This window comes from Cervus elaphus, chromosome 33, assembly GCF_910594005.1.
Source record: "Cervus elaphus chromosome 33, mCerEla1.1, whole genome shotgun sequence".
Classification (NCBI taxonomy): domain Eukaryota; kingdom Metazoa; phylum Chordata; class Mammalia; order Artiodactyla; family Cervidae; genus Cervus; species Cervus elaphus.
The window spans coordinates 23,101,022-23,122,849 of record NC_057847.1 but is presented as its reverse complement, the minus strand read 5'-3'; the positions used below and the strand labels follow the sequence as shown (position 1 = coordinate 23,122,849).

The 21,828-nt window shown below is 40.4% G+C and overlaps 1 protein-coding gene, 1 long non-coding RNA gene and 1 pseudogene across 4 annotated transcripts in view; 2 read left to right on the top strand and 1 right to left on the bottom strand.

Annotated features, from left to right (window-relative positions):
• Positions 1-21,828, bottom strand: part of NFE2L2 (nuclear factor, erythroid 2 like 2) — a 78,676-nt gene that overhangs the window by 31,898 nt on the left and 24,950 nt on the right. The window contains exon 1 of one of the 3 annotated variants that reach the window (XM_043894857.1): positions 898-2,152. The exons of 1 other annotated variant lie outside the window; for it this stretch is intronic. In XM_043894857.1, the coding sequence (XP_043750792.1) occupies positions 898-942 (45 nt within the window). In that variant the 5' untranslated portion in view covers positions 943-2,152. Of the gene's footprint in view, positions 1-121; positions 247-897; positions 2,153-21,828 lie in introns of those variants that run through there. One more of the 3 variants, XM_043894863.1, reaches the window with a different exon arrangement.
• Positions 174-2,946, top strand: LOC122688688. The gene is made up of 2 exons (XR_006339541.1): positions 174-311; positions 1,750-2,946. It is a non-coding gene; the product is annotated as an uncharacterized LOC122688688 (long non-coding RNA).
• On the top strand, positions 7,573-9,155 carry LOC122688686 (annotated as a pseudogene).

Genomic DNA, 21,828 nt, shown 5'->3' with positions numbered 1-21,828 from the left:
CCGAGAAGCCGCGGGGAGCTGGGGTGGGGGGCGCAGCCGCGTCGGACTTCAGAGTCCACCGCCCCGCCCGTCCCTGCCGGCTTCTTGCTCGGGGCCGACTCAGAGTTCTACGAGCCCGAACCTTTCCCTCGGGGCGAGGTGGCGCGCAGGGCAGGGTTGGATCGCCGTACGTCGGGGAAACCGAGTGCGCTGGGCACTTGGTGACCTCCTCCTGCCCCCACCCTGGGAGCTGGGCATTTTCGCCAAGTGGCCTAAGGGAGATCGCAAGGCTGGACTGATTGATCACTCTGCCTAGGAGAACCCTCAGCGGGGTAAGAGCGCCGCGGCTCGCGCCAGCGGAGGTCGTGGGCAGAGGGGCAGCGGCAGAGGAGGGGTTCCGGGTCCCAGCCCGGAGACCTCAGTTCCCCCGAGAGCGGCCCCGTGACTAGGCACATTTTTGCCGGCTCCGAGGCGGGGGAGCCGCGCAGCCCCGGAAGGGCCGGGCCGCGCCGGCTCAGACCGCCGGCGTCCGCCCTCTCCGGCCCGGTTGCCTCCCGGCCGCTCAAACTCGGAAAAGGGGGCCGGCCGCGGCTCCAGTTTCTCAACTGCGGCGGCCGGGGACCCGGTTAGAGACGCTCTTCGCCCCTACGCGCGCTGGCGTAGCCCCCCACCCCCAACCCTATCGCCCTCGGGGCCTGCGGGCGCGTTGTCAGTCACACCATTCGGCCGCACCCCCAGACCCTTCGCAACCCTTCGGGTCGCCACTCCCCCCGCCCCCGGCCCCAGCTCAAGCGCGGCGGCTCCGGCGTGCGCGCGGCCGCTGCAGTCCGAGCTCCCGCCACAGAGGGGTAGAGGCTGGTGCGGCAGTCCCTCCCGGGCCGCGGCTCCCTCGCGCCCCTGCTCCCGTCCTGGCACCACCTGCTGGGACGGCAGTCCCGGCGGCGGCAGCTCCAAGTCCATCATGCTGAGCTGGGGACGGTGCTTTGAGGCTCCCCGACTGCTGCCCTGTTCCGGCTGCCGAGGCTTGGTGCGGACACGGCGGTAGTGGTGGCGGCGGCGGCGGCTCTTTGGGGATCCTAGGAACTCGCTTCTCCCTGACTTGGCCGGAGTCGCCGACCCGGCTCTCGCCCCGCTCCGCCTCCCGCCCCCCGAAGGCGGGGCAAGAGCCCGGGCCCTTCCTTCCCCAGCCGGCCGCGCGGGCAGGGCTTCCGAAAATCCCCCACCCTCGCCGGGGCTGACGCAAGAAGTTGGCCGTCCTGGGGCTGGAAAGAGTTGCGGGCGGGGGTCCCAGGGGGCGGCTGCGGGCGGGCAGAGTGCTGGGAGGAGGGCCCCCGTAGCTCCCCGGTCTCCGCTCTCACTTTGCCCTTCCGGCGAATGCAGCCGTCTCTCCCCGCCCGCGGGATTAAGAGTTGTTTGCCGAAGGTCGCTGGGGTTCGGGTGCTTTGAAACAGTTTAAACAGTTGAAACAAACACTCCTGGAGACCTGGCAAAGGCGCTGGTATCGGAGCTGCGCCTCCCTGCTTTGGATCTGCAGAACCTTGCCCGGCTTTATCTCTCCCCACCGCCCGAGAGTGGCGCCAGCCCCGGGGGTGGGGGCCGGAAGCCGGGCCCCGGGCCCAGCGCACCGCGAGCTGCCCTCTCGCTCCGGCTCACCTCGGGGCTGGGGCCAGTGGGGCTGGGCGGGGGGGAAAGCGGACCGCGCGGGAAGCTCGTGCTCGCCGTCACCCTGATCGCCCTCCGCTTAACTCCCACGCCTTGCACTCTCGCCAGGCTTCAGTCGCCGAGGGCAAACGGAGACGTCTCTGAATCGGAGAGTGGTCGATGTTGCCCACCGGGAGCGTTCTCTTCCCACCAGAGTGCCCATGCCACACCACAGATTGCGATTTTTAACCCCGTTCGATACTACAAACGTGTCATAACCTCTAGAAGTTTTCACGTACTCAATATACGATTTTAAAATAAAAACGCAAAAAAACAAGTTATAAAACTGTGTAGCGTGGACCCATTCTGTGAAAACATGTACCTAGGGGGAAAAAAAGTCGTTCTTCAAAATATTACTAGTAATATTAATAGTTGCAGGACCTTGAATGATTTTTTTTCTCTTTGTTACTTTAAGTATGTTTTAAATCTACAATGAATGTGTATTATTCACTGCACATTAAAAGCAATTATTTAAAAAGTAATCAGTGCCCAGAGCAAACTTCAAGTACTTGAAAACAGGAATATTGTGAAATCTTATGATTTTAAAAAGAATAGAGAAATGGTTTTGTTTTGTTTTCTCTTATGCAATAGCACTCTTTCTAGCTCTTTAACAAGCCTGGTGTTTTCAGTTTCTGACTTCTTAGAATTATGCAAAACCAGGTGGAGTAGACAGTGCCTGGCACTGGTTTTACTATTTCATTCAAAAACCTGACGCAAAAAAAAGAAAAAGAAAACCATAAAAGCCTGACTACAGCAGACCGACGCCCCCAAAACTGCAAAGAACTTACTTTTTCTGGTTGCATAATTTGACACTCCCAGGATTTATCTGTTGATTTATATGTTCGAATATTTCTTAAGGTAAGTGAAGCCTAAATTAATTGCTTGTAATTGAAGTAAGTTTCTTCAATTTGAATTAAACTTTCAGCTGTTAAGTGAGAAGCTTGCAAAATGATCTGCACACTAACAGCAAACTCAGGAGAAATGATTTACAGTGAACCTGACATGGAACATGCAGAGACATTATGAAATGACATTTCTGCATCAAAGAATGGCACCAGAGTATGTTGTTAACAATTCAAGTTACTTATTAAAATTAGTACATGGAGAAGGTAGACAGTGAGCCCAGGAGGCAGGCGATAACAAAGTCATACAGGACATGATGGCTGCCCTCCAGGCGTTTATAAAATTTGGTATTTCCTTGTTGGGCAACCAATTCCCATTGAGTTTAGACTGAATAAAATAAACTTTACTTTTGCAAAACTGCAATTACTGGGAGTATATTATTTCAGGCACCTGAAGAGTACATATTTTCAAAGGGAGGAGGACAATATGATAAGAGTCTGAACGTGTTTAAGAAAAATTAAGCAAACAGCTAAGAAAAAGCTGTTTGGCATTAAATGGTGATTCGGCACAAGAGGAGGGAACCCCAGTCTCAGACCACCCACATCAATGAGGTTCCAGGTCTTTGCAGAACTCTGATGCAAGATCATATCCATGTGAGAAACTAAGCCTTGCCCTCTAAACTTAAATATAGTGCCATGAAAGCACAGTTAGTATGCACTGAGAAGTTCCAGGATGCTGATTTTTCCTTCTTGTCCTGTTGCCATGGGAGTTATTTTACTGTCAGGCTCTCCTTGCTATTTTATTTTCCCCCTCAATTGGCTTCACATTCTACTAACCTGTGTATGTTTCTATTTATATCTGAGTTCTTTGCCATCCTTAAAAAGAGAACCCTCCAGGTACGCTTCAGATGTGTGACCAGGTTGTAATACTTAGTTCCGGATTTGTCGTAAAAACCAAGCATCATCAGGTAAGCCTTCCAAGTATGCAAAGTTTGGATAATAGTGACGCGATGACCCATTTATTTCACCTTCTCCGTGATCTAATCTGCCAAATTTGCAAGACCCAAGAAAGTACCTACTGTTTTCAAAGTCCTCCATCACCTTGAGGCTTCTTCCCTCTGCTTACTCCTTTTCATTGTACTCCATGTTTCACCAAGAAAGTATCCAAACTCCCTTGGCATTATTGTTAAAATTCTAAATTGGAGCAGATCCAGCATCTAGTTTCCCTAGATGGCACTGAATGAACTACCCCTCCTGACGTGTTGCTCTGCTTGTGTAGTCCTCACGTTGCATCAAGGCTGACCCTGAGACTTGCTGTAACTTATAGGAGGCTGGAAGTGACACTAGGCCAAGTCCCCACCTAAGCTTTAAAAGGGCCTGACAGCTTTTAATTTTACAGTCTTAGAAGCCAGCCATCAGGTAAGAAGTCTGACTATCTTTGTGGGAAGAGAGGCTGTGGGGAAAAGCCCTGGGGGATGAGACTTCAAGTGGAAAGAGCAGCTATGTGAACCAAGGCACCAGACATGTGAGTGAAGAAACCAGACTAGATCTTCTAGCCACCCAGTTGAACCTCAGGAGACCTCAGCCCCAGCTACTATCTGACTGCAACCATATATGACAGACTCTAAGCAAGACCCACAGAAGATTGCCTGGGTAAGCCCAGTCAGCCCAAAGAATTGTGAGAGATTATAATAAATTGTTTGTAGCCACTACATTTTGGGGTGGTCTGTTTCATAGCAATAGATAACCAAACAACATATACTGAATATCAAAGACAAGGTTTCTCCTTTGCAGTTTAATAAGAATCTCAAACCCTCGGGAGCAATTGACCTCCCTGTGAATGAAGAAGGTATTTTTCCTATGTTATACCTGCTTCACTGCTACATGCAAAGTAAATCACCTCATCACAGTATGTATCAGTATCACACCATTAGACAGATGATGGTGAGATATTCTCTTTATGCAAATACACTTAAGGAACACAGATATTCCATCAGTTAAATAGATTGAGGTATAAATGCATACAGAGGTTTTGGCCCTAACATGACCTCATTTATACCAGTTATGTAACATCCTTGCTGAATATCTGCTGAGGGAATTTGAACTTCAGGAGCATCATGCCCAGTGGATAAACTAAACTCCAGTACAGTAGTGTTCCAAATGATAGGCGTATTAGTTTAGAAACACACCCATAACATTGGTTGCTCCGTGAGCACACCTCACTGTGCAAACTACGGACACAAAGAGCTGTGTGTTACCAAAGCCGGTGTTAACTCGTGTAGTTTCCTGCTCACAATAGAATGAGTGCTCTACAGGAACTGCAATGCTGTGTGTAAAGAGAAAAACCTGGAAGTTTAAAAGAGTGCCTTTGAATTATGTATGTTGATACCTACATAAAAATATATGCATAGGAAAAAAAGACAAACATACACATTCCAAAATGTTAACCACAATTATTTGGATTAGATTACAAATGCTTTTTATTTTTTCTCATTTTTGCCTGCCTGTATTTTCCTAAATAAACATATATTACTTTTATAGTAATAAGCAGAAAAAAAAGTGGTGTCGGGGTACAAGGGTAAAGGAGGAACACTTGCTTTTCTCCTAAGACACTGGGTCCATTTCATTTTCAAATTGAATTTTAACCACAAGATTTACAAATGTTTCTGTTCTGTGTTTACTAGAGAGGAGCCTGGAGAATTTGACCACATCTTTAAGTGTAGTTGTAGTAAGGGTCTAAAGATCCTTTGCTCTTTCAATCTGCTGCTATATTTGTAAAGTTTCGCTCTGCAGAATAGGAGCCCCCAGATAAAGTGGAATGTTAAGAGTACATAGAGAACTGTAGGATCCAAGTGATGTGCAAAGTTGTTCATACATAATGTTGCTGTATGGGGAAATTAGAATACAGAAAAACACGCCTAGAGCTGTGACTGGAAGACTGGTTACCAAATAATAATGGATTTTGAATATCAGATACTTCTCACTTTCATCTTTGTACTTTTCTGGGTTTTTCAAAGATTTACAGTATGTATTTTCAGAATTGGGGAGAAATTCACTAACCTGTTTTCATTTTGGACAAAAAAAGGCAAAATGCAATAGTGTAAGAGCGAGTATCCTCATGGACAGGCCTTGCAAAGTCTTTAACACTCAGAGGCTGGAATGTGAAAAAGGGAAGTAAGATTTGCCAACATACTTCTTTCTGGCGCAGACTCTCATTTTGACCTTTGAGTAGTATTGGAATTAAAAGGACCCTTAGAGATACTCTGTCTCAAAGATGGCAGGTATGTTTTACTTTGGTTGCTAACTCTAATTGATGGGTAGTGGCTGCCTAGGATGTTTTGCTGAAAAGAATTCAGAAGCAGCTTCCTAATTTGGGTAGAAACATTTCAGTGATTGACTAATAATGTCTGCCATGGGCACAGATAGATAGGAATATCAATATATATCATCTGTTTTCCCTCCCTGATCTAGTCCAGCTCTCTACTTTTACATTTGAAGAAATTGAGGAGGTGAAGTGGTTACCAGTGAGCACAGAACTAGCTTTTGGCAGAGCCAGGAGTAGAAGAACACTTATGTTCTTCCAGCAAGACAAATTGATTTGGACTTTTGAAGGCGTATCTAGCACTGGACCAGAACTAAAGCATCAGGTGCAAATGTTATTTACATGTCAGCACCTTATTTTTGGAAGAGGTTAATAACCTAGTTTATTAATAATAATTATTCCATATGTTTTATAAACATTCCCTATAAATCATGACTATGTGATTAGTCCCCATATTATAAATCAAAAGACTGCAAAACAATGAAATGAATTGCTCAAGGCTCAAGAAAATTATTTTATTTCAAACCGGCTGGACCTAAAGCCCAGAACTCTGTCCACTCTAGGTCAGATCTCTGCAGAGTCCCTTGGCTGTGCTGTATTTACTGAGAGTACCCACAGCAGAGGTCCCTGAAGATTACATTTTTCCACATTTCATTTAATTAATTCCCCATAGGCTGAATGATAAAGTATTTTTCACTAGAGAGAAAGCTTGCAAACAAATATGATAACAGGATTTCCACATGTAAGAACCTCAACGTGAAGTGTAAGAAGAAACTAAATGGGCTATTTGGAACTTCAGCCTCTCTGTGTAATGACAAGGTTTTAATTTTTCTGCTTTAATGGAAAGGTCTAAGAACAAGGTATAAAATGTACTGACAAGACTGCAAGCTATTGTAACCCTTCTACTTCTTCCAACAAATTAAATTTCTCTGGATGTATGCTTCTTAAAAAGCCTAACATGCAGGTAACTTTAATGTCAGTTTAGAGCTCTCTCTCCTCAAAAGATTCAGGTACTAGTTCATTACATTTTCTTTCTTCTGATGAAAAATAAATTATTTCAGTATTTGGAGTTTATAAACTTTTTCAAAAGTCTGTGATGGTAAATGTATGAATTCACTTGCCTTTTTGAGTTTACACTATGGGCCATGCACTTTATATGGACTGTTTCATTTAAACCTTTCAGAAAACCAATGACATAGGTATATTATTGTGGTCATGCTCAGCCCTGTCTGACTGTTCGATTCCATGGACTATAACCCACCAGGCTCCTTTGTCCACAGGCTTTTACAAGCAAGAATACTGGAGTGGGTTGCCATTTCCTCCTCCAGAGGATCTTCTGCACCCAGGGATCCACCGTGTTAGCAGGCGGATTCTTTACCACTGAGCTACCTTGGAAGCCCATAGGTATATTACTATCCTCTTTAGAAATGAGGAAAAGGAGGCTTAGAGAGGCTAGCTAATTTTATTTATGGTCAAGCAGTTAGCAAGTAGCTGAGCAGGTCACTCTGGCTCTAAAGTTTTTAAGCATGCAGATTTGCTGTCTGATGGGTGTTTAAAAGAATGGCAAGGATTAATTGGGGAACTCAGGAAAAAATGTTTTCTGAGATGTTTTGCCAAACATTGTCCAGATAATTCACTCATTTAAAAAATAACAGTTGATGAAGGGTACCATGCTGGGGGTTAGAGGGAAGACCAAGATGAGTTAAACTTGGATTCTACTCTCAAAGTCCTTATAGTCCAGTAATAAAACTTTACAATTGATCATAGCCAGTAAGTGGTGAATGCCACAAAAGGGTACTCTATCCAGCTTAATGGCAGAGGGACACGGCTGATTCTTCATTTTTAAGAAAAATCAGGACTTAGGTGCCTCCGCCGCCACCCCTGCCCTGCCGCTGCTGGTGCCCGCTGCCGCCACAGCCTCAGACCGGCTGTATGATTAGGCCACAATTTTCAATAAGTAGATATATTCCTCAGTTCTGTGATGTTCTTGGTCACACATTTATGGAGTTTCTAAAGGACAGTGGAGATTACTGCCAGGCACAGCACAACCTCTGTGCAGACAGGTGAACTGCAGAAGTTCATTACTGCTCCACCAAGAAGCCCCCAGAAGACTGGTTAACCTGGACACAGAAGTGTTGAATTGAAATCCACAGAGCATTTTTTACAAGAGTTTTGACCTAGATGGGGTAGACCTCAGTACTCTTCCTTTCTGTTGCCTCAGTATTACTGGATTGAAGAATTGCTGCTTCTTGTTAAGAGGTTCATTCATTCATTACTCCCAACTTCATACTCAAAAGCACTGAGAATTTCAAGTGGAGTATATTGAAGGTGACTCCGTTTCTTTGCATCATTTCTGTATTCAATTTTTTAAATTGTTTCATATCCCTACTGAGTTAACTAAATTAACATGGCTTGAATGAACCCCCCAGCTCCTGTAGAAGTTACATACAAGAACATGAGATTTCTTATTACACACAACCCAACTAATGCGACCTTAAACAAATTTGGAGAGGAACTTAAGAAGTTCCACAATAGTAAGAGTATGTGAAGCAACTTATGACACTACTCCTTGTGGAGAAAGAAGGCATCTGTGTGCTCAATTGGCCTTTTGATGATGGCGCACCACCATCTAACCAGATTGTTGACGACTGGTTAAGTCTTGTGAAAATTAAGTTTTGTGAAGACCTTGGTGGTTGTATTGCTGTTCCCTGTGTTGCAGGCCTTGGCAGAGCTCCAGAGCTTGTCACCTAGCATTAACTGAAGGTGGAATGAAGTATGAAGATGCAGTACAGTTCGTAAGACAAAAGTGGCGAGGAACTTTTAACAGCAAGCAACTTCTGAATTTGGAGAAGTATCATCCTAAAATGTGGCTGTGCTACAAAGACTCCATTGGGCATAGAAACAACTGTTGCATTCAGTAAAACCAGGGTGTGTGATGCCATTGCTTAGAAGTGGAACCTGAGACAGGATGGAATTTGTTGTACATAGTAGATAGCCTGTTGACTTGGTGAATAAGACTAATGAAGCGTCCACAGGTGTGTTGAAGAGCAGTTTTACCAGGCCACAAGCCTGGCAGAATTGCATATTCTGTTCAGGTTATGATCAACCTATTTGGATACAAGTAAAGAGTTCATGCTGTTCTGCATTTAAAATGTGCTTGTCATTTGTACCAGCTGACCTTTCCTGAAATCATGCAGTATTGAGTTGTATCTTTAAATCTGTTTCCATGCCAGAATCTTATCAATATGTAAGAAATTTAGAAAGCTTAGGTGCCAAAATACCCAGCACAATACCTGTATATTTTTAGTATCATATAGAACAAACCCCAGGAACTATGAACACTCTCAACCTTACGTGGTTTATTCCTTGCATCATTTCAGACACAGAAAGTAGGGCCTATGAGGTTTGCTCACAATATATTTACATCTCCCACACTCATACCAGTATACATCAGATTTGCTCCCTTTTTAATTAACCAAGTCTTACAGTGGTTATTTAATATCTTCCTATAAATCTCATTTTGCGTTGTAGAAGGCCTCCATTTTGAAAATCTACATTGTACAGAAGCACATGTCTTTAATGTCTCCAGACAAAAGCCTTACAGTTCATTTTAATGTTTGCACTTTGGGGTGCAGCTTACAGGGAGGGCCTGAGAAAAGAATGAGAGGGGTCTATTAAGTATTTTTAGTAAAACATTGCCTTTGTCTTGTGCAGAACATGCAGAATATGCACTTTAATTTAGTAAGTATTTCTTAAAAGGTAGAAATAGTTTGTTATTGTAACTAAAACAATTCTTAATCAAAATTTCTGAAATTATTGTAATTTTTTCCATACTTACCTAAGGTTGTTTACCAATTTAGTTTTGTTTGAAATTGATTCCCAGCCTCTCTTGCAAAAAAAAAAAAAAAAGTGGGTTTCTGCTAATGAATTGAGCAGACATTTAATATTTTATATACCTTTTGAGCTGTGTAACTTAATATTTGGATACTTGACAATTTGTTTTATTAAGTAATTGATAAAATGGTGATGTGTATTAACGTTAGCTCAACCATTTATTTATACTGTCCAGGAACATGTGGTTATAGTACTGTGGAGAAATTTGTCAGTGTTCACCAACTTGTAAAAATCTAGTGCAAGAGCTTAAACATTAAATAAATGATGAAATGCAAAAAAAAAGAAAAATCAACACAATGATATTTTTGTAAGACAGTTTTATTGAGGTATAATCAACATGTAGTAAGTGGCATAAATTTAAAGTATATAACTTGATAAGTTTATATATATATATATATATATATATATATACATATATATATATATATATATGAAGCCATCAACACAATTAAAATAATGAATGTAAGTATTATCACCCCAAATTTGCTCATGTCTCCCTTAATTCCTGCTTCTCTCTGTTCCCCCATCCCACCTCTAGGCAACCAGTGATCTACTTTCTGCAACTATTAATTAGTTTGCATGTTCTAGAATATTATCAGTGGAATTGTACAATATGTACTCTTTTTTTTAATCTAGCTTAATTTGCTCTGCATAATTGAGGTTCATATATGTTGTTGCATGTATCCATAGCTGCTACTACTGCTGCTGCTGCTAAGTCACTTCACTCGTGTCCGACTCTGTGCTACCCCATAGACGGCAGCCCACCAGGCTCCCTCGTCCCTGCGATTCTCCAGGCAAGAACACTGGAGTGGGTTGCCATTTCCTTCTCCAATGCATAAAAGTGAAAAGGGAAAGTGAAGCAACTCAGTCGTGTCTGACTCCTAGTGACCCCATGGACTGCAGCCTACCAGGCTCCTCCGCCCATGGGATTTTCCAGCAAGAGTACTGGAGTGGGTGCCACTGCCTTCTCCGGTATCCATAGCTAGTTCCTTTTTATTGTAGAGTAATATTCATTGTGAGGATATACTTCTGTTTGTCCATCTGCTCATGTGTTAATACTATACTGGGTTATTTGCATTTTTAAAGTTGTGAAACATGCATGTGTAAGTCTTTGTGTAGATATACATTTCATTTCTTTTGGATACATACTTAGGAGTAGAATAGCTGGGTCATATGGTAGGAGCATGATTAACTTTTATAAGAAATGCTAAACCTTTTTCTAAGTGTTTGTACCATTTTACATTTCCACTGGCAACTTAATAAGAGTCTCAGTTCCTCCATATCCCTTCCAAGATTACTTGGTATTATTAATATATATTATAATTAATATATAATGTATTTAATGTATAGTATATTTATATATGCACACATGTATATGTGACACCTGTAATTATTAATAAATATGTGCATATGTATATAATTTTCATTAAATTCACATCTCCCAATGACTAAAGATGATGACTATCTTTTCGTGGCACAATAATTTTAATGCGTAATATAATGTTTTTTGTATGTTGACTCAAAGGAAGGGATGTATTCCTACAATATGCTTCATTATTAGAAACTTTACTGTTAGGTAAATCAAACAGCTATGGTATGAAAATATCTTGACTGTTGATTTACATGACATATAAAATCCAGAAAATATAAAATATGCACCTTAGTGCAAATCTGAGTTATTTAAAAAAAAAAACTACAGAATACTGAGATTTTACTTTCAGCTGGTACCTCTGAATTTCTTCCATTCACCATGCGTTGATGGACCCACTCGTGGTTCCTGGGCCATACTGAGAAGCAACAAATATTATCAATCTATTTTTTTTCCTCTCCTTTTGAAACCCTATTTGTTACCAGGTACAATTTTAATCAAATTGGTTAAAATCATCTACTAATTACTATTCTGAAAAGGCACTGCAATTTTATTGTTTTTTTAAATGGGGTCCTAAACACCAAATAAATAGATTTTTTTTGTGAAAATACTGATTTATAAAATAGAGGAAGTTTTTTTCTGCACACTATAGACTTCTCCATAAAGGAACATTACAGAGACATTTCTTGTTAAAGTGTGTCCATTCTAGTATGTTGGGGAAGTAATTACTGTACAGTCAGCAGCAAAAAATAGGTCCTTTCAATTTCAATTGTTCACTCCAGGAAGAAGGTCATATAATACCAACATTTAATCTCCTAATAGTCTATTCAATTTAATAAAAAAAAATCATTGGGTGTACTGTTCAAGGTGCCCATGTGAGACTTGACTGAGCACAGACTATGTATAAGGCTCTGCTTCCAGACACCTTACATGTTTTGTTACTAATCTTTACAACAACCATTTTACAGGTGATAAATCTGAGCACAATCAAGTATAGTAACTTGGCTAAGACACACAGTTCCATGATTCAGTAGCTTGGCTAAGGAGTTTTTTTGTTTGTTTTGGTTTGGGTTTTTTGGCCACTCCACAAGGCGTGAGAGATCTTAGCTTCCCAATCAGGGATCGAAGCCCTGTCTCTTGCAGTGGAAGCAAGGAATCCTAACCACTGGCCCATCAGGGGATTCCCTGAAATCCTAGGTTTAATTCATTCCAAACCTGTATCTTTTTCACTAAGCCAAGCTAGTCCCGAGGCACCAACCAATTCTTTGTGAATAATCAAACGATGTAGGAACTCTTCGCTATCCTACAATTTTTGCCAAGCACCTCATTTAACTTCAAAGGGTGAACCATAATTTTATGCTATTGGGATACATTAAAGCCTTGCCATAATTTTCACATTGAAATTCAATTTAATATTTCCATGTATTTTTTTTTTCTTTCTTGATTGTTGTTTACCAACCCTCTCCTATTGATCTAAATCTATAAATACATAGAAAAGAAATTATAAGGGCCCCTAGAAACCTGTATTTGATTGTTAGTGGCTCATAGGTGAAGAATATTACTCTAAGGAATACAATTCAGATTTCATGGCCCAAGATCTTCAAAGCAAACTGCCAATCAATGTCAGATTTGATCACTGAACTTTATCAAAATTATCATTTTTTCTACAGATCACTTTTATGATTGCAACAGTCTATATCCTGTTCTGAGTGAGTTATTCATTAATCACTTACTATAGTGTGAATCTGTTACCTCTTAGAAAGCTTAACTTGAGGAGAGCAAATATGAGGAAAGGATTGACATCAACATGGCTAACAGAAGAAAAGTCAGATACCTCGTAATAAATGTAATAATAATATAATATAAAAATATTATAAGATCATTAAAGATATAGTAGATTTCATATGGGAATTCAAAAGATGGAGAGAAAAGCAGTTCAAATAAATGAAAGATAAGGCTATAGGAAAGTTCAAGGATTAAAAGGTAAAAGGATATGAAGACATCCCTAGTGGTCCAGTGGTTAAGAATCCTCCTTCCAATGCAGGGCATGTGAGTTCAGTCCCTGGTGGGGGAACTAAGATTCCACATGTTGTGGGACAGCTAAACCTGAACGCTGTAGCAAAGACCCAGTGCAGCCAAACAAACAAACAAAAACAAGGAATATAATAGGAAAGGACTAACTTTATTTAAACAGTGATCATTTATAATGACCAAAACTAACAATGATGTGGTGTAATTTTATGGTCTTACACTCAGAAGTACATTGTGTTTACCATTATAGAGTACTTTTTTTCAAGAAATTATATATAAAGCATCAGAGAATTTAAAAATCAAATAACATTGTGTACTTTTTAAAAAAAATTGAAGTCTAGTTGATATACAATATTATACAAGTTACAGGTATACAATATAGTGATTCTCAATTTTTAAAGGTTATAGTCTATGAGTGAAAGTGTTAGTTACTCAGTTGTGTCCAACCCTTTGCAACCCCATGGACTGTAGCCCGCCAGGCTCCTCTGTCCATGGAATTCTCCAGGTAAGAATACTGGAGTGGGTCGCCATTCCCTTCTCCAGAGGATCTTCCTGACCCAGGAATTGAACCTGGGTCTCCTGCATTGCAGTCAGATTCTTTGCCCTCTGAGGCCCCAGTCCATAAATATAGCTATTACAGTTATTAAATATTGACTATATCCATAGTGTTGTACAATATACCTTGAAGCTTATTTTCTACATAATAGTTTGTACCTAATCCCTTACCCCTATTTAGCCCCACCCCATTCCCTGTCCCTGATGATAACAGTAGTTTGTTCTCTATATCTGTGAATCTGCTTCCTTTTTTGTTATATTCACTAGTTTGTTGTATTTCTCAGATTATACATATCAGTGATAGCATATAGTATTTGTCTTTCTCTGACTTATTTCACTTAACGTAATACCATCCAAGTCCACCCATGTTGCTGCAAATGGCAAAATTTTCATTCTTTTTTGTGGCTGAGCAGTATTCCATTGTGGGTATATGTATCTGTGTGTGTATATATATATATTTCTTGTTGTTCAGTTGCTTCCTCTTTGCCACCCCATGGACAGCAGCACACCAGGATTCCCTGTCCTTCATTATCACCTGGAGTTTGCTCAAACTCATGTCCATTGAGTTGGTGATGCCATTCAACCATCTCATCCTCTGTTACACCCTTCTCCTCCTGCCCTCAGTCTTTCCCAGCATTTGGATCTTTTCTAATAAGTCAACACTTTGCATCAGGTGGCCAAAGTACTGGGGCTTCAGCTTCAGCATCAGTCCTTCCAATGAATATTCAGGGTTGATCTCCTTTAGGATGGACTGGTTGGATCTCCTTGCAGTCCAAGGGACTCTCAAGAGTCTTCTCCAGCACCACAGCTCAAAAGCATCAATTCTTCAGTGCTCAGCCTTCTTAATGGTCCAACTTTCACATCCATACATGACTGGAAAAACTATAGCTTTGACTATATGGACATTTGTTGGCAAAGTGATGTCTCTGTTTTTTAAAATATGTCTAGGTTCATCATAGCTTTTCTTCCAAGGAGCAAGTGTCTTTTAATTTCATGGCTGCAGTCAATGTCCCCAGTGGTTTTGAAGCCCAAGAAAATAATCTGTCACTGTTTCCATTGTTTCTCCATCTATTTGCCATGAAGTGATGGGACTGGATGCCATTATCTTAGTTTCATGAATGTTGAGTTTAACAGTCATATGCTCTGAAAGCCTTAGTACTTGTAATGCTTTCTCTAGAATTTAAAAAATTCTCCTGGGTACTATGACAGGCAATATAAGCACTAGAGACAGATAGATCTGGGTTCACTTACTTAACTTGCTTTGTGATTCTGGAAAAGTTGATTTATCTTACTGAATCCATTTTTCTCATCTGTGAAATGAAGGTTGGGAAGTTAACTGGCATAATGTATATATTTAAAGTTACTTGTGAAGATGAAATGATAACCCTAAACCAAAAAATTAGGATGTGAAAAACTTTGAAGTAATAATACACCACTGCTAATTTATAAACATAAACTATTAAGTTCTTTTCATAAATGTTTGATATTTGGGCATAATAAAAAAGAACTGGTCTGAACTTGGAAGACCTAGAGATTCTTCAAAATGAAAATAAAGGAGCTGCCTTAGACTTAAGCTTTTCAAGGGCTAGAGACTTTGCTATTTTGTTTTATCCCTAGTGTATTTTATTTAACTTGATATGGGAGACTGGATAAATATTTGTTAAATGAATGAATGATTGCATGAATAGACTTGTTGATTTCTAAATTTTCTTCCAACATCAAAGCATTGCCTTTATAAGAAGATGACAGGAAAGACAGTACATTGTATACAAGTATTTTGTAGAAAATATTTTGTTGTGTTGGAGCACATGAATTAAAAATATCAACTGCTAGTTTGGCTAAGACCTTGGTATTTATGTTGAAATAGGGAGGCTATATAAGTCATTTTTGTACATTTTTTGTTAGATACTTGTAACATTCACTTTCTACTCATCATGGAATTTTCTGAGTCAAATGAACATGACCTTGAAGGAGACTCTGTAACATGAGCTTTGCTTTATTAGAAGGGGATTATAAGATTCCAGTTAGAAAATATTATAAATAATTTTTAATAATGGCAGTGGAAAATAAGGAAGACTTCTTAGTGTTCTTTGCAACTCTTTATGTTTGTAACTTAGGAGTCCTTGCTGGCTAAATTCTCTGGTACTACTGCCAAGAATTTGAAGACTGCATAAACATTTTCATTTGTTGAAATATTAATGTCTTAATTTCAAAACCACATAACACTTGGTCCAATAGCTAATGATCTCTACCATTCACTTTTACATTGCCCTTAATTCAGAAATATTTTCCAACCTCAATTCTACATATGGGATTGAATACGCTATATAAGGCCAGTGGCTCACTCTGAGCCGGTAAAAGGAGATCAATATTGATCTTAGCTACTTATATTTGGTATAAGCAGACTGGCACTGTCACAACTACATGATTTCAGGGGCTCAAAAAATAATGCTTTCCTTGCTTAATACATGCTTTTATTTTTTTCTCCCCCAATTATTTTTATTAGTTGGAGGCTAATTACTTTACAATATTGTAGTGGTTTTTGCCAAACGTTGACATGAATCAGCCATGGATTTACATGTGAATACATGCTTTAAAAAAAACTTTCCTACCTGCTTCTCAATGACTAAATTGTTGGCACTGGTTTTTCTCTGAGTGGTAGGTATAGGAATAGGGGGACGTTTACTTCCTACCTTGTGTATTTCTGAATTGTTTGATATTTTAAAGCAAGCACCGTTCGCTCAGTTGCTTTAATCATGTCCGACTCTCTGTGACCCCACAGACGGTAGCCCGCCAGGCCCCTCTGTCTATGGGATTTCCCAGGCAAGAAAACTGGAGTGGGTTGCCATGCCCTCCTCCAGGGGATCTTCCCAACCCAGGGATCGAACCCACATCTTTTGTGTCTCCTGCATTGGCAGGCAAGTTTTTAACCACTGCGTCACCACAGGAAAGGCTTATTTACATATTAATATTTGAATAAGTAATATATATTCATAACTCAAATATTTAAAAACTATAAATGTGAAAGTCTCTTCCTTCCCTATCTCCCATTCATTAGATCTGCTCCCCTTTTCTCCTCCCAATCTACTGTTACTGGTCTCTTGGATATTATTTCACAGTAGCTTATGTATAAATAAGCATATACTTAAATGTATTTTTTTTTCTTTTTATCACATAAAATATAGTGGATAGTGCATACTGCTCTGTATCTTGCATTTTTCCTTAAATATATCTTGGAGATTTTTCTGTATCAGTACAATATAGAGCACATCCTCATTATCTTTCTTTTTTATTTCTATCTTTTTATAGCTGTATAATTTTCCATTAGTATGGTGTGCTTAATTGCTCAGTCATGTCCGACTCTTTGCAAGCCTATGCACTGTAGCCCACTAGGCTCCTCTGCCCATGGGGATTCTCCAGGCAAAAATTCTGGAGTGAGTGTCCATGCCCTCCTCCAGGGGATCTTCCCAATCCAGAGATCGAACCCAGGTCTACCGCATTGCAGGTGGATTCTTTACCATCTGAATCACCAGGGAAGCCCAAGAAGACTGGAGCAGGTAGCCTATTCCTTCTCCAGGAGATCTCCCTGACCCAGAAACTGAACCGAGGTCTCCTGCATTGCCGGTGGATTCTTTACCAGCTGCTACCAGGAAGTCACTTAGTATACTGAGTGCTAAGTTGCTTCAGTCAAGTCTGACTCTTTATGATCCCATAGATTGTAGCCCACCAGGCTCTTCTGTCCATGGGATTTCCCAGGCAAAAATATTGGAGTGGGTTGCCATTTCCTTCTCCAGGAGAACTTCCTGACCCAGGGATTGAACTTGAGTCTCCTATATTGGCAACTGGGCTCTTTACCACTAGCACCACTTGGGAAGCCCTTATACTGAGTGGTCAAAAAGTTCATTCAGATTTTCCTATAACATCTTATGGAAAGAAAACTGAGCAAAATTTTTTGCCAACTCAAGATATGAAAGTACCATGATTTATTTAACAGGTATTGTATTGATGGTCATTGGACTGTTTCTAATCTTGGTATTACAAGTAATGCTTCAATTAATAACCTGTACCTCCATCATTTTATGTGTCAAATCTATTCATGGAATATATTCAGTTAGAAGAGATTGTTGAGTCAAAGGGTATATGTGCTTATAAGACTGATTGATCTTGCCAAATTAACCTCCATGGACTTGTTACAATTTACAATCATACAAAGACAATCAGACTAAAGGAGATCAGTCCTGGGTGTTCACTGGAAGGACTGATGTTGAAGCTGAAACTCTAATACTTTGGCCACCTGATGAGAAGAGCTGACTCATTTGAAAAGACCCTGATGCTGGGAAAGATTGAGGGCAGGAGGAGAAGGGGACAACAGAGGATGAGATTGTTGGATGGCATCACTGATTCGATGGACATGAGTTTGGGTGGACTCCAGAAGTTGGTGATGGACAAGGAGGCCTGGTGTGCTGTGGTTCATGGGGTCACAAAGAGTCGGGCAGGACTGAATGACTGAACTGAACTGATATGTGAAAAATTATATATCAGCATAGCTTTAATTTGCATTTATCTTATGTAAGAATTTGAATATCTTTTCATATATTTATGAACTTCTCTGTGAGTTGTTATGATATTGTGATTTATAATGAGAAATATATATTTGTTTTTCTGGCACAGAGCTCCTAAAACCCTTGGAATTCCCTAAGTGGTGATAGCAGTAAATGTGTATCATGCTATGTTAACAAGACAACTTTTGGAAAGCACCTAAGATTGAGGGCTGGTTGACAGGAGAGCCAGTGATGTGATTAGAGGGTTGGAACTTGTTTCTCCATGTCCTGGGAGGGGAAAGGGGCTGGAGATCAAGTTCAGTCACCAATGGAAAATAATTTAGTCAGTCATGTCCATGTAATGAAGCCTCCATACAAACCCAAAAGAAGAGATTCAGAGATCTTTTGGGATTGGTGACACATGGAGATTTAGGGGCAGTAGTGAGCCTAGAGAGGGCTTGGAAGCTCCTCAGCCTTTCCCCATACTTTACCCTATGCATCTCTTCCATCTGGCTGTTCCTGAGTTATCTTTTACAGTAAACCAGTAATACAATTTATCCGAATTCTGTAAGCTACTCTACCAAATGAATCAAATCCAAAGAGGGGAGCGTTGGAAATTCCAATCTATAGCCCTTCTTTAGAAGCACAAGTGACAACTTGGACTTGCTGCTGATCTCTGAAGTGGAAAATGAACCGTCTTGGATTAAACCCTTAACCACCCAGATCTAATGTTACCTCTGGGTAGGTAGTGTCAGAACTGAGCTGAATTGTAGGACAGTCAGGTTGTTGATAAAAGAATCTGCCCCCCTACACACACACACATACACATACACACACACACACACATTGGAATTGGTACCAGAACTCTTCAGTTATTTATTGATTTCCATTCCCCATGTTTCTATTGGGTTGTCGATTTTTTTGTTCTTATTTAGTTCTAGTAGTGCTCTGTATATAAGGGATATTAGTATTTTGTAATATGACTTGAAAATACTTTTTCCTGGTTTGTTTAATTATGGTGCTATATATATATGTGTGTGTGTATATATATATATATATATATATATATATATACACATATATATCCACACAGAATTTTTAAAAAATTTTTACATAATTGACTTTATAAATTTTTAAATGGCCTCTGGATTTTGAGTCACATTTATCAAGACCTTCCAAGTTTATAAAGAAATTCTCTCATAGTTTTCTTTTAGTAATTTTAATGTGATTTTTTTTACACTGAAATATATTATCTCTTTGTATTTTACTGTACCGTGTGAAGTGTAGATCCAGTTTCATTCCAGATGACTATTCAGTTATACCAACACCATTTATTGAACAGCTGCTCCTTTTCCTGGCGGTTTATCACACACTACTTCCTTTATCTGTCTGGGTCTGTATCAGAACACTCTTGGGGCTTCTCAGGTGGCACTAGTGGTAAAGAACCCGCTGATTAATGCAGGAGACATAAGAGACGTTGATTTGATCCTTGGATTGGAAAGATCCACTGGAGGAGGTCATGGCAACCCACTCCAGTATACTTGCCTAGAGCATCCCCATGGACAGAGGAGCCTGGTGGGCTACAGTCCATAGAGTCACACAGGGTCAGACACTACTGAAGCAACTTGGCATGCACGCATGCAGAACACTCTCATCTGCTCCATTCATCAGTATATTCATTTATGGACTAGTCCCATAGTGTTTTAATTACTGAGGCTTTATAATGTGTTCTCATATCTGAGCTTTTCTCACACACAGATGAACATATTTCTCTTCTTTTCAGAATTTTCCTGGTTATCCAACCCCTGTCTCCAATATAAATTTGAAGATTATTTTGTCAACTTCAAAAGGAAAAAAAATTGGCATTTTATTGGAACTGTGTTAAAATTTTAAAGTAGCTCTGAGATAAATAACACTTTAACAATTTTTTATTTTCCTATCCAGTTATGTCTTCTACTTGCTCAAATCTTTTTTTTGGAGTCCCTGATCCCTTTTTTTCTTTTAAGTTTTCTACATATAGGTCTTGTGCATATTTGTTAAATTTATTCCTAGGTATTTTCTCTTTTTTGTTGCTACTTTAAATAATGTCCTTTATCCTTCTATCTTCTAATAGGTTATTGTTTGTATATGTGAGATCAGTTGGTTTCTATATATTAATTTTGCATCCTTCTAATTTACTGAATTCTCTTATTATTTATAATAGTTTTTATTGGGCTTATCAAGATAAAATTTTAATCATCTGCACATAACAAGTATTTTTTTTTCTTTCCCAGTTTTTTATATTTGAAGTCTTTATTTTGTCTATGATTGCTAGTATCTTATGGAAAATTTTAACTAATAAAGGTTGTAGCTAGCTCTTCTGTCTTATTCCTACCTCTAGCATTTCCCCATCAAGCAGAATGCTTATCTTGGGAATGACATAGATACATTCTATCATATTAAAGAAATATTCATCTCTTCCTATTTCAAGTGCTTTTTATCAAGTGGTTGAAATCATGAGCATTTTAATAAACCCTAAATACAAAGAAGCTATTCTTCTGACCATCTGTCCTTCACCCTCCAATCTCCTGCTGATGTCTTCCACTTGGCTGGTCCTAAAAGAAGACAGGAGGGGAGGGAGTCCTCAGGGTGAGCTTCTGAGAGCGCAGAGCAGGGTAGAGAAGAAGGAATGAGGTTGGGTCTGAAAGATCAGACAGTATATATCCTCTACAGAAACCAATAGTGGGTAACAAAACAGCCTCTCTCTTTGTTAACTGATGATGTTTATAGGTGGCTGGAGCAATTTTCTTGAAGCCAGTAGCATCACATTTGCTTATTAAAAAAAAGTGAAAGGGGACTTCCCTGGTGGACCAGTTGTTAAGACTCTGAGTTCCCAATGAAGGGGGCCTGGGTTTGATCCCTGGTCAGGGAACTAAGATCCCACATGCCACACGGCACAGCCTAAAACAGAAAGGGTGGGGTCTCAGTCTTAGGCAATTTTACGTGGAAAGCTGCTGCTACTAACCTTTTCTAGATCTAATGTTAGCAAGCCCAGGGTCTGCATTTCATCGTCAGGACTGATCGAGCTTCTCTTTTTTTTTCCACATTTACTTTTAGGATTGAGCTTCTTGAATACAGTTCCTCCCTATATCTAATATCTTATTTTTAAAACCTTGTCGCTCCTTCCCCAGATCTAAAAATAATATTCTAGTGTGATGGGGATCAGATGGGTCAGTTGTCAGCACCGGAACCAGACACTGTATCTTCTGGGAAGGACCCAGCAGAACACGCCCTTTTTTTACCAGCACCTTGGCCAGTCTCCAGGGCTGTTCCGTTCAGGCCTACCTCAGATGCCCCACACATCAGCAGGGCTGGCATTGGGGGCAGCAGTTTCACCTGACTGTGCCACATGATGCCCTCTCCGACAGGCTGCTTCCCTTCTGCCAGACGTTTAGAAACTGTTCCAAACTCTGCAGCAATCCCAGCCTCCTAGTGCACAGGCTGCGTGTTCAGGAGACTTCGTGGCTCAGAGGGTTGCCAGATATAGGACAAGGCACCCAGTTAAACTTGAATTTCAGATAAACAGTGAATAATTTTTTAGTATATCATAAATAT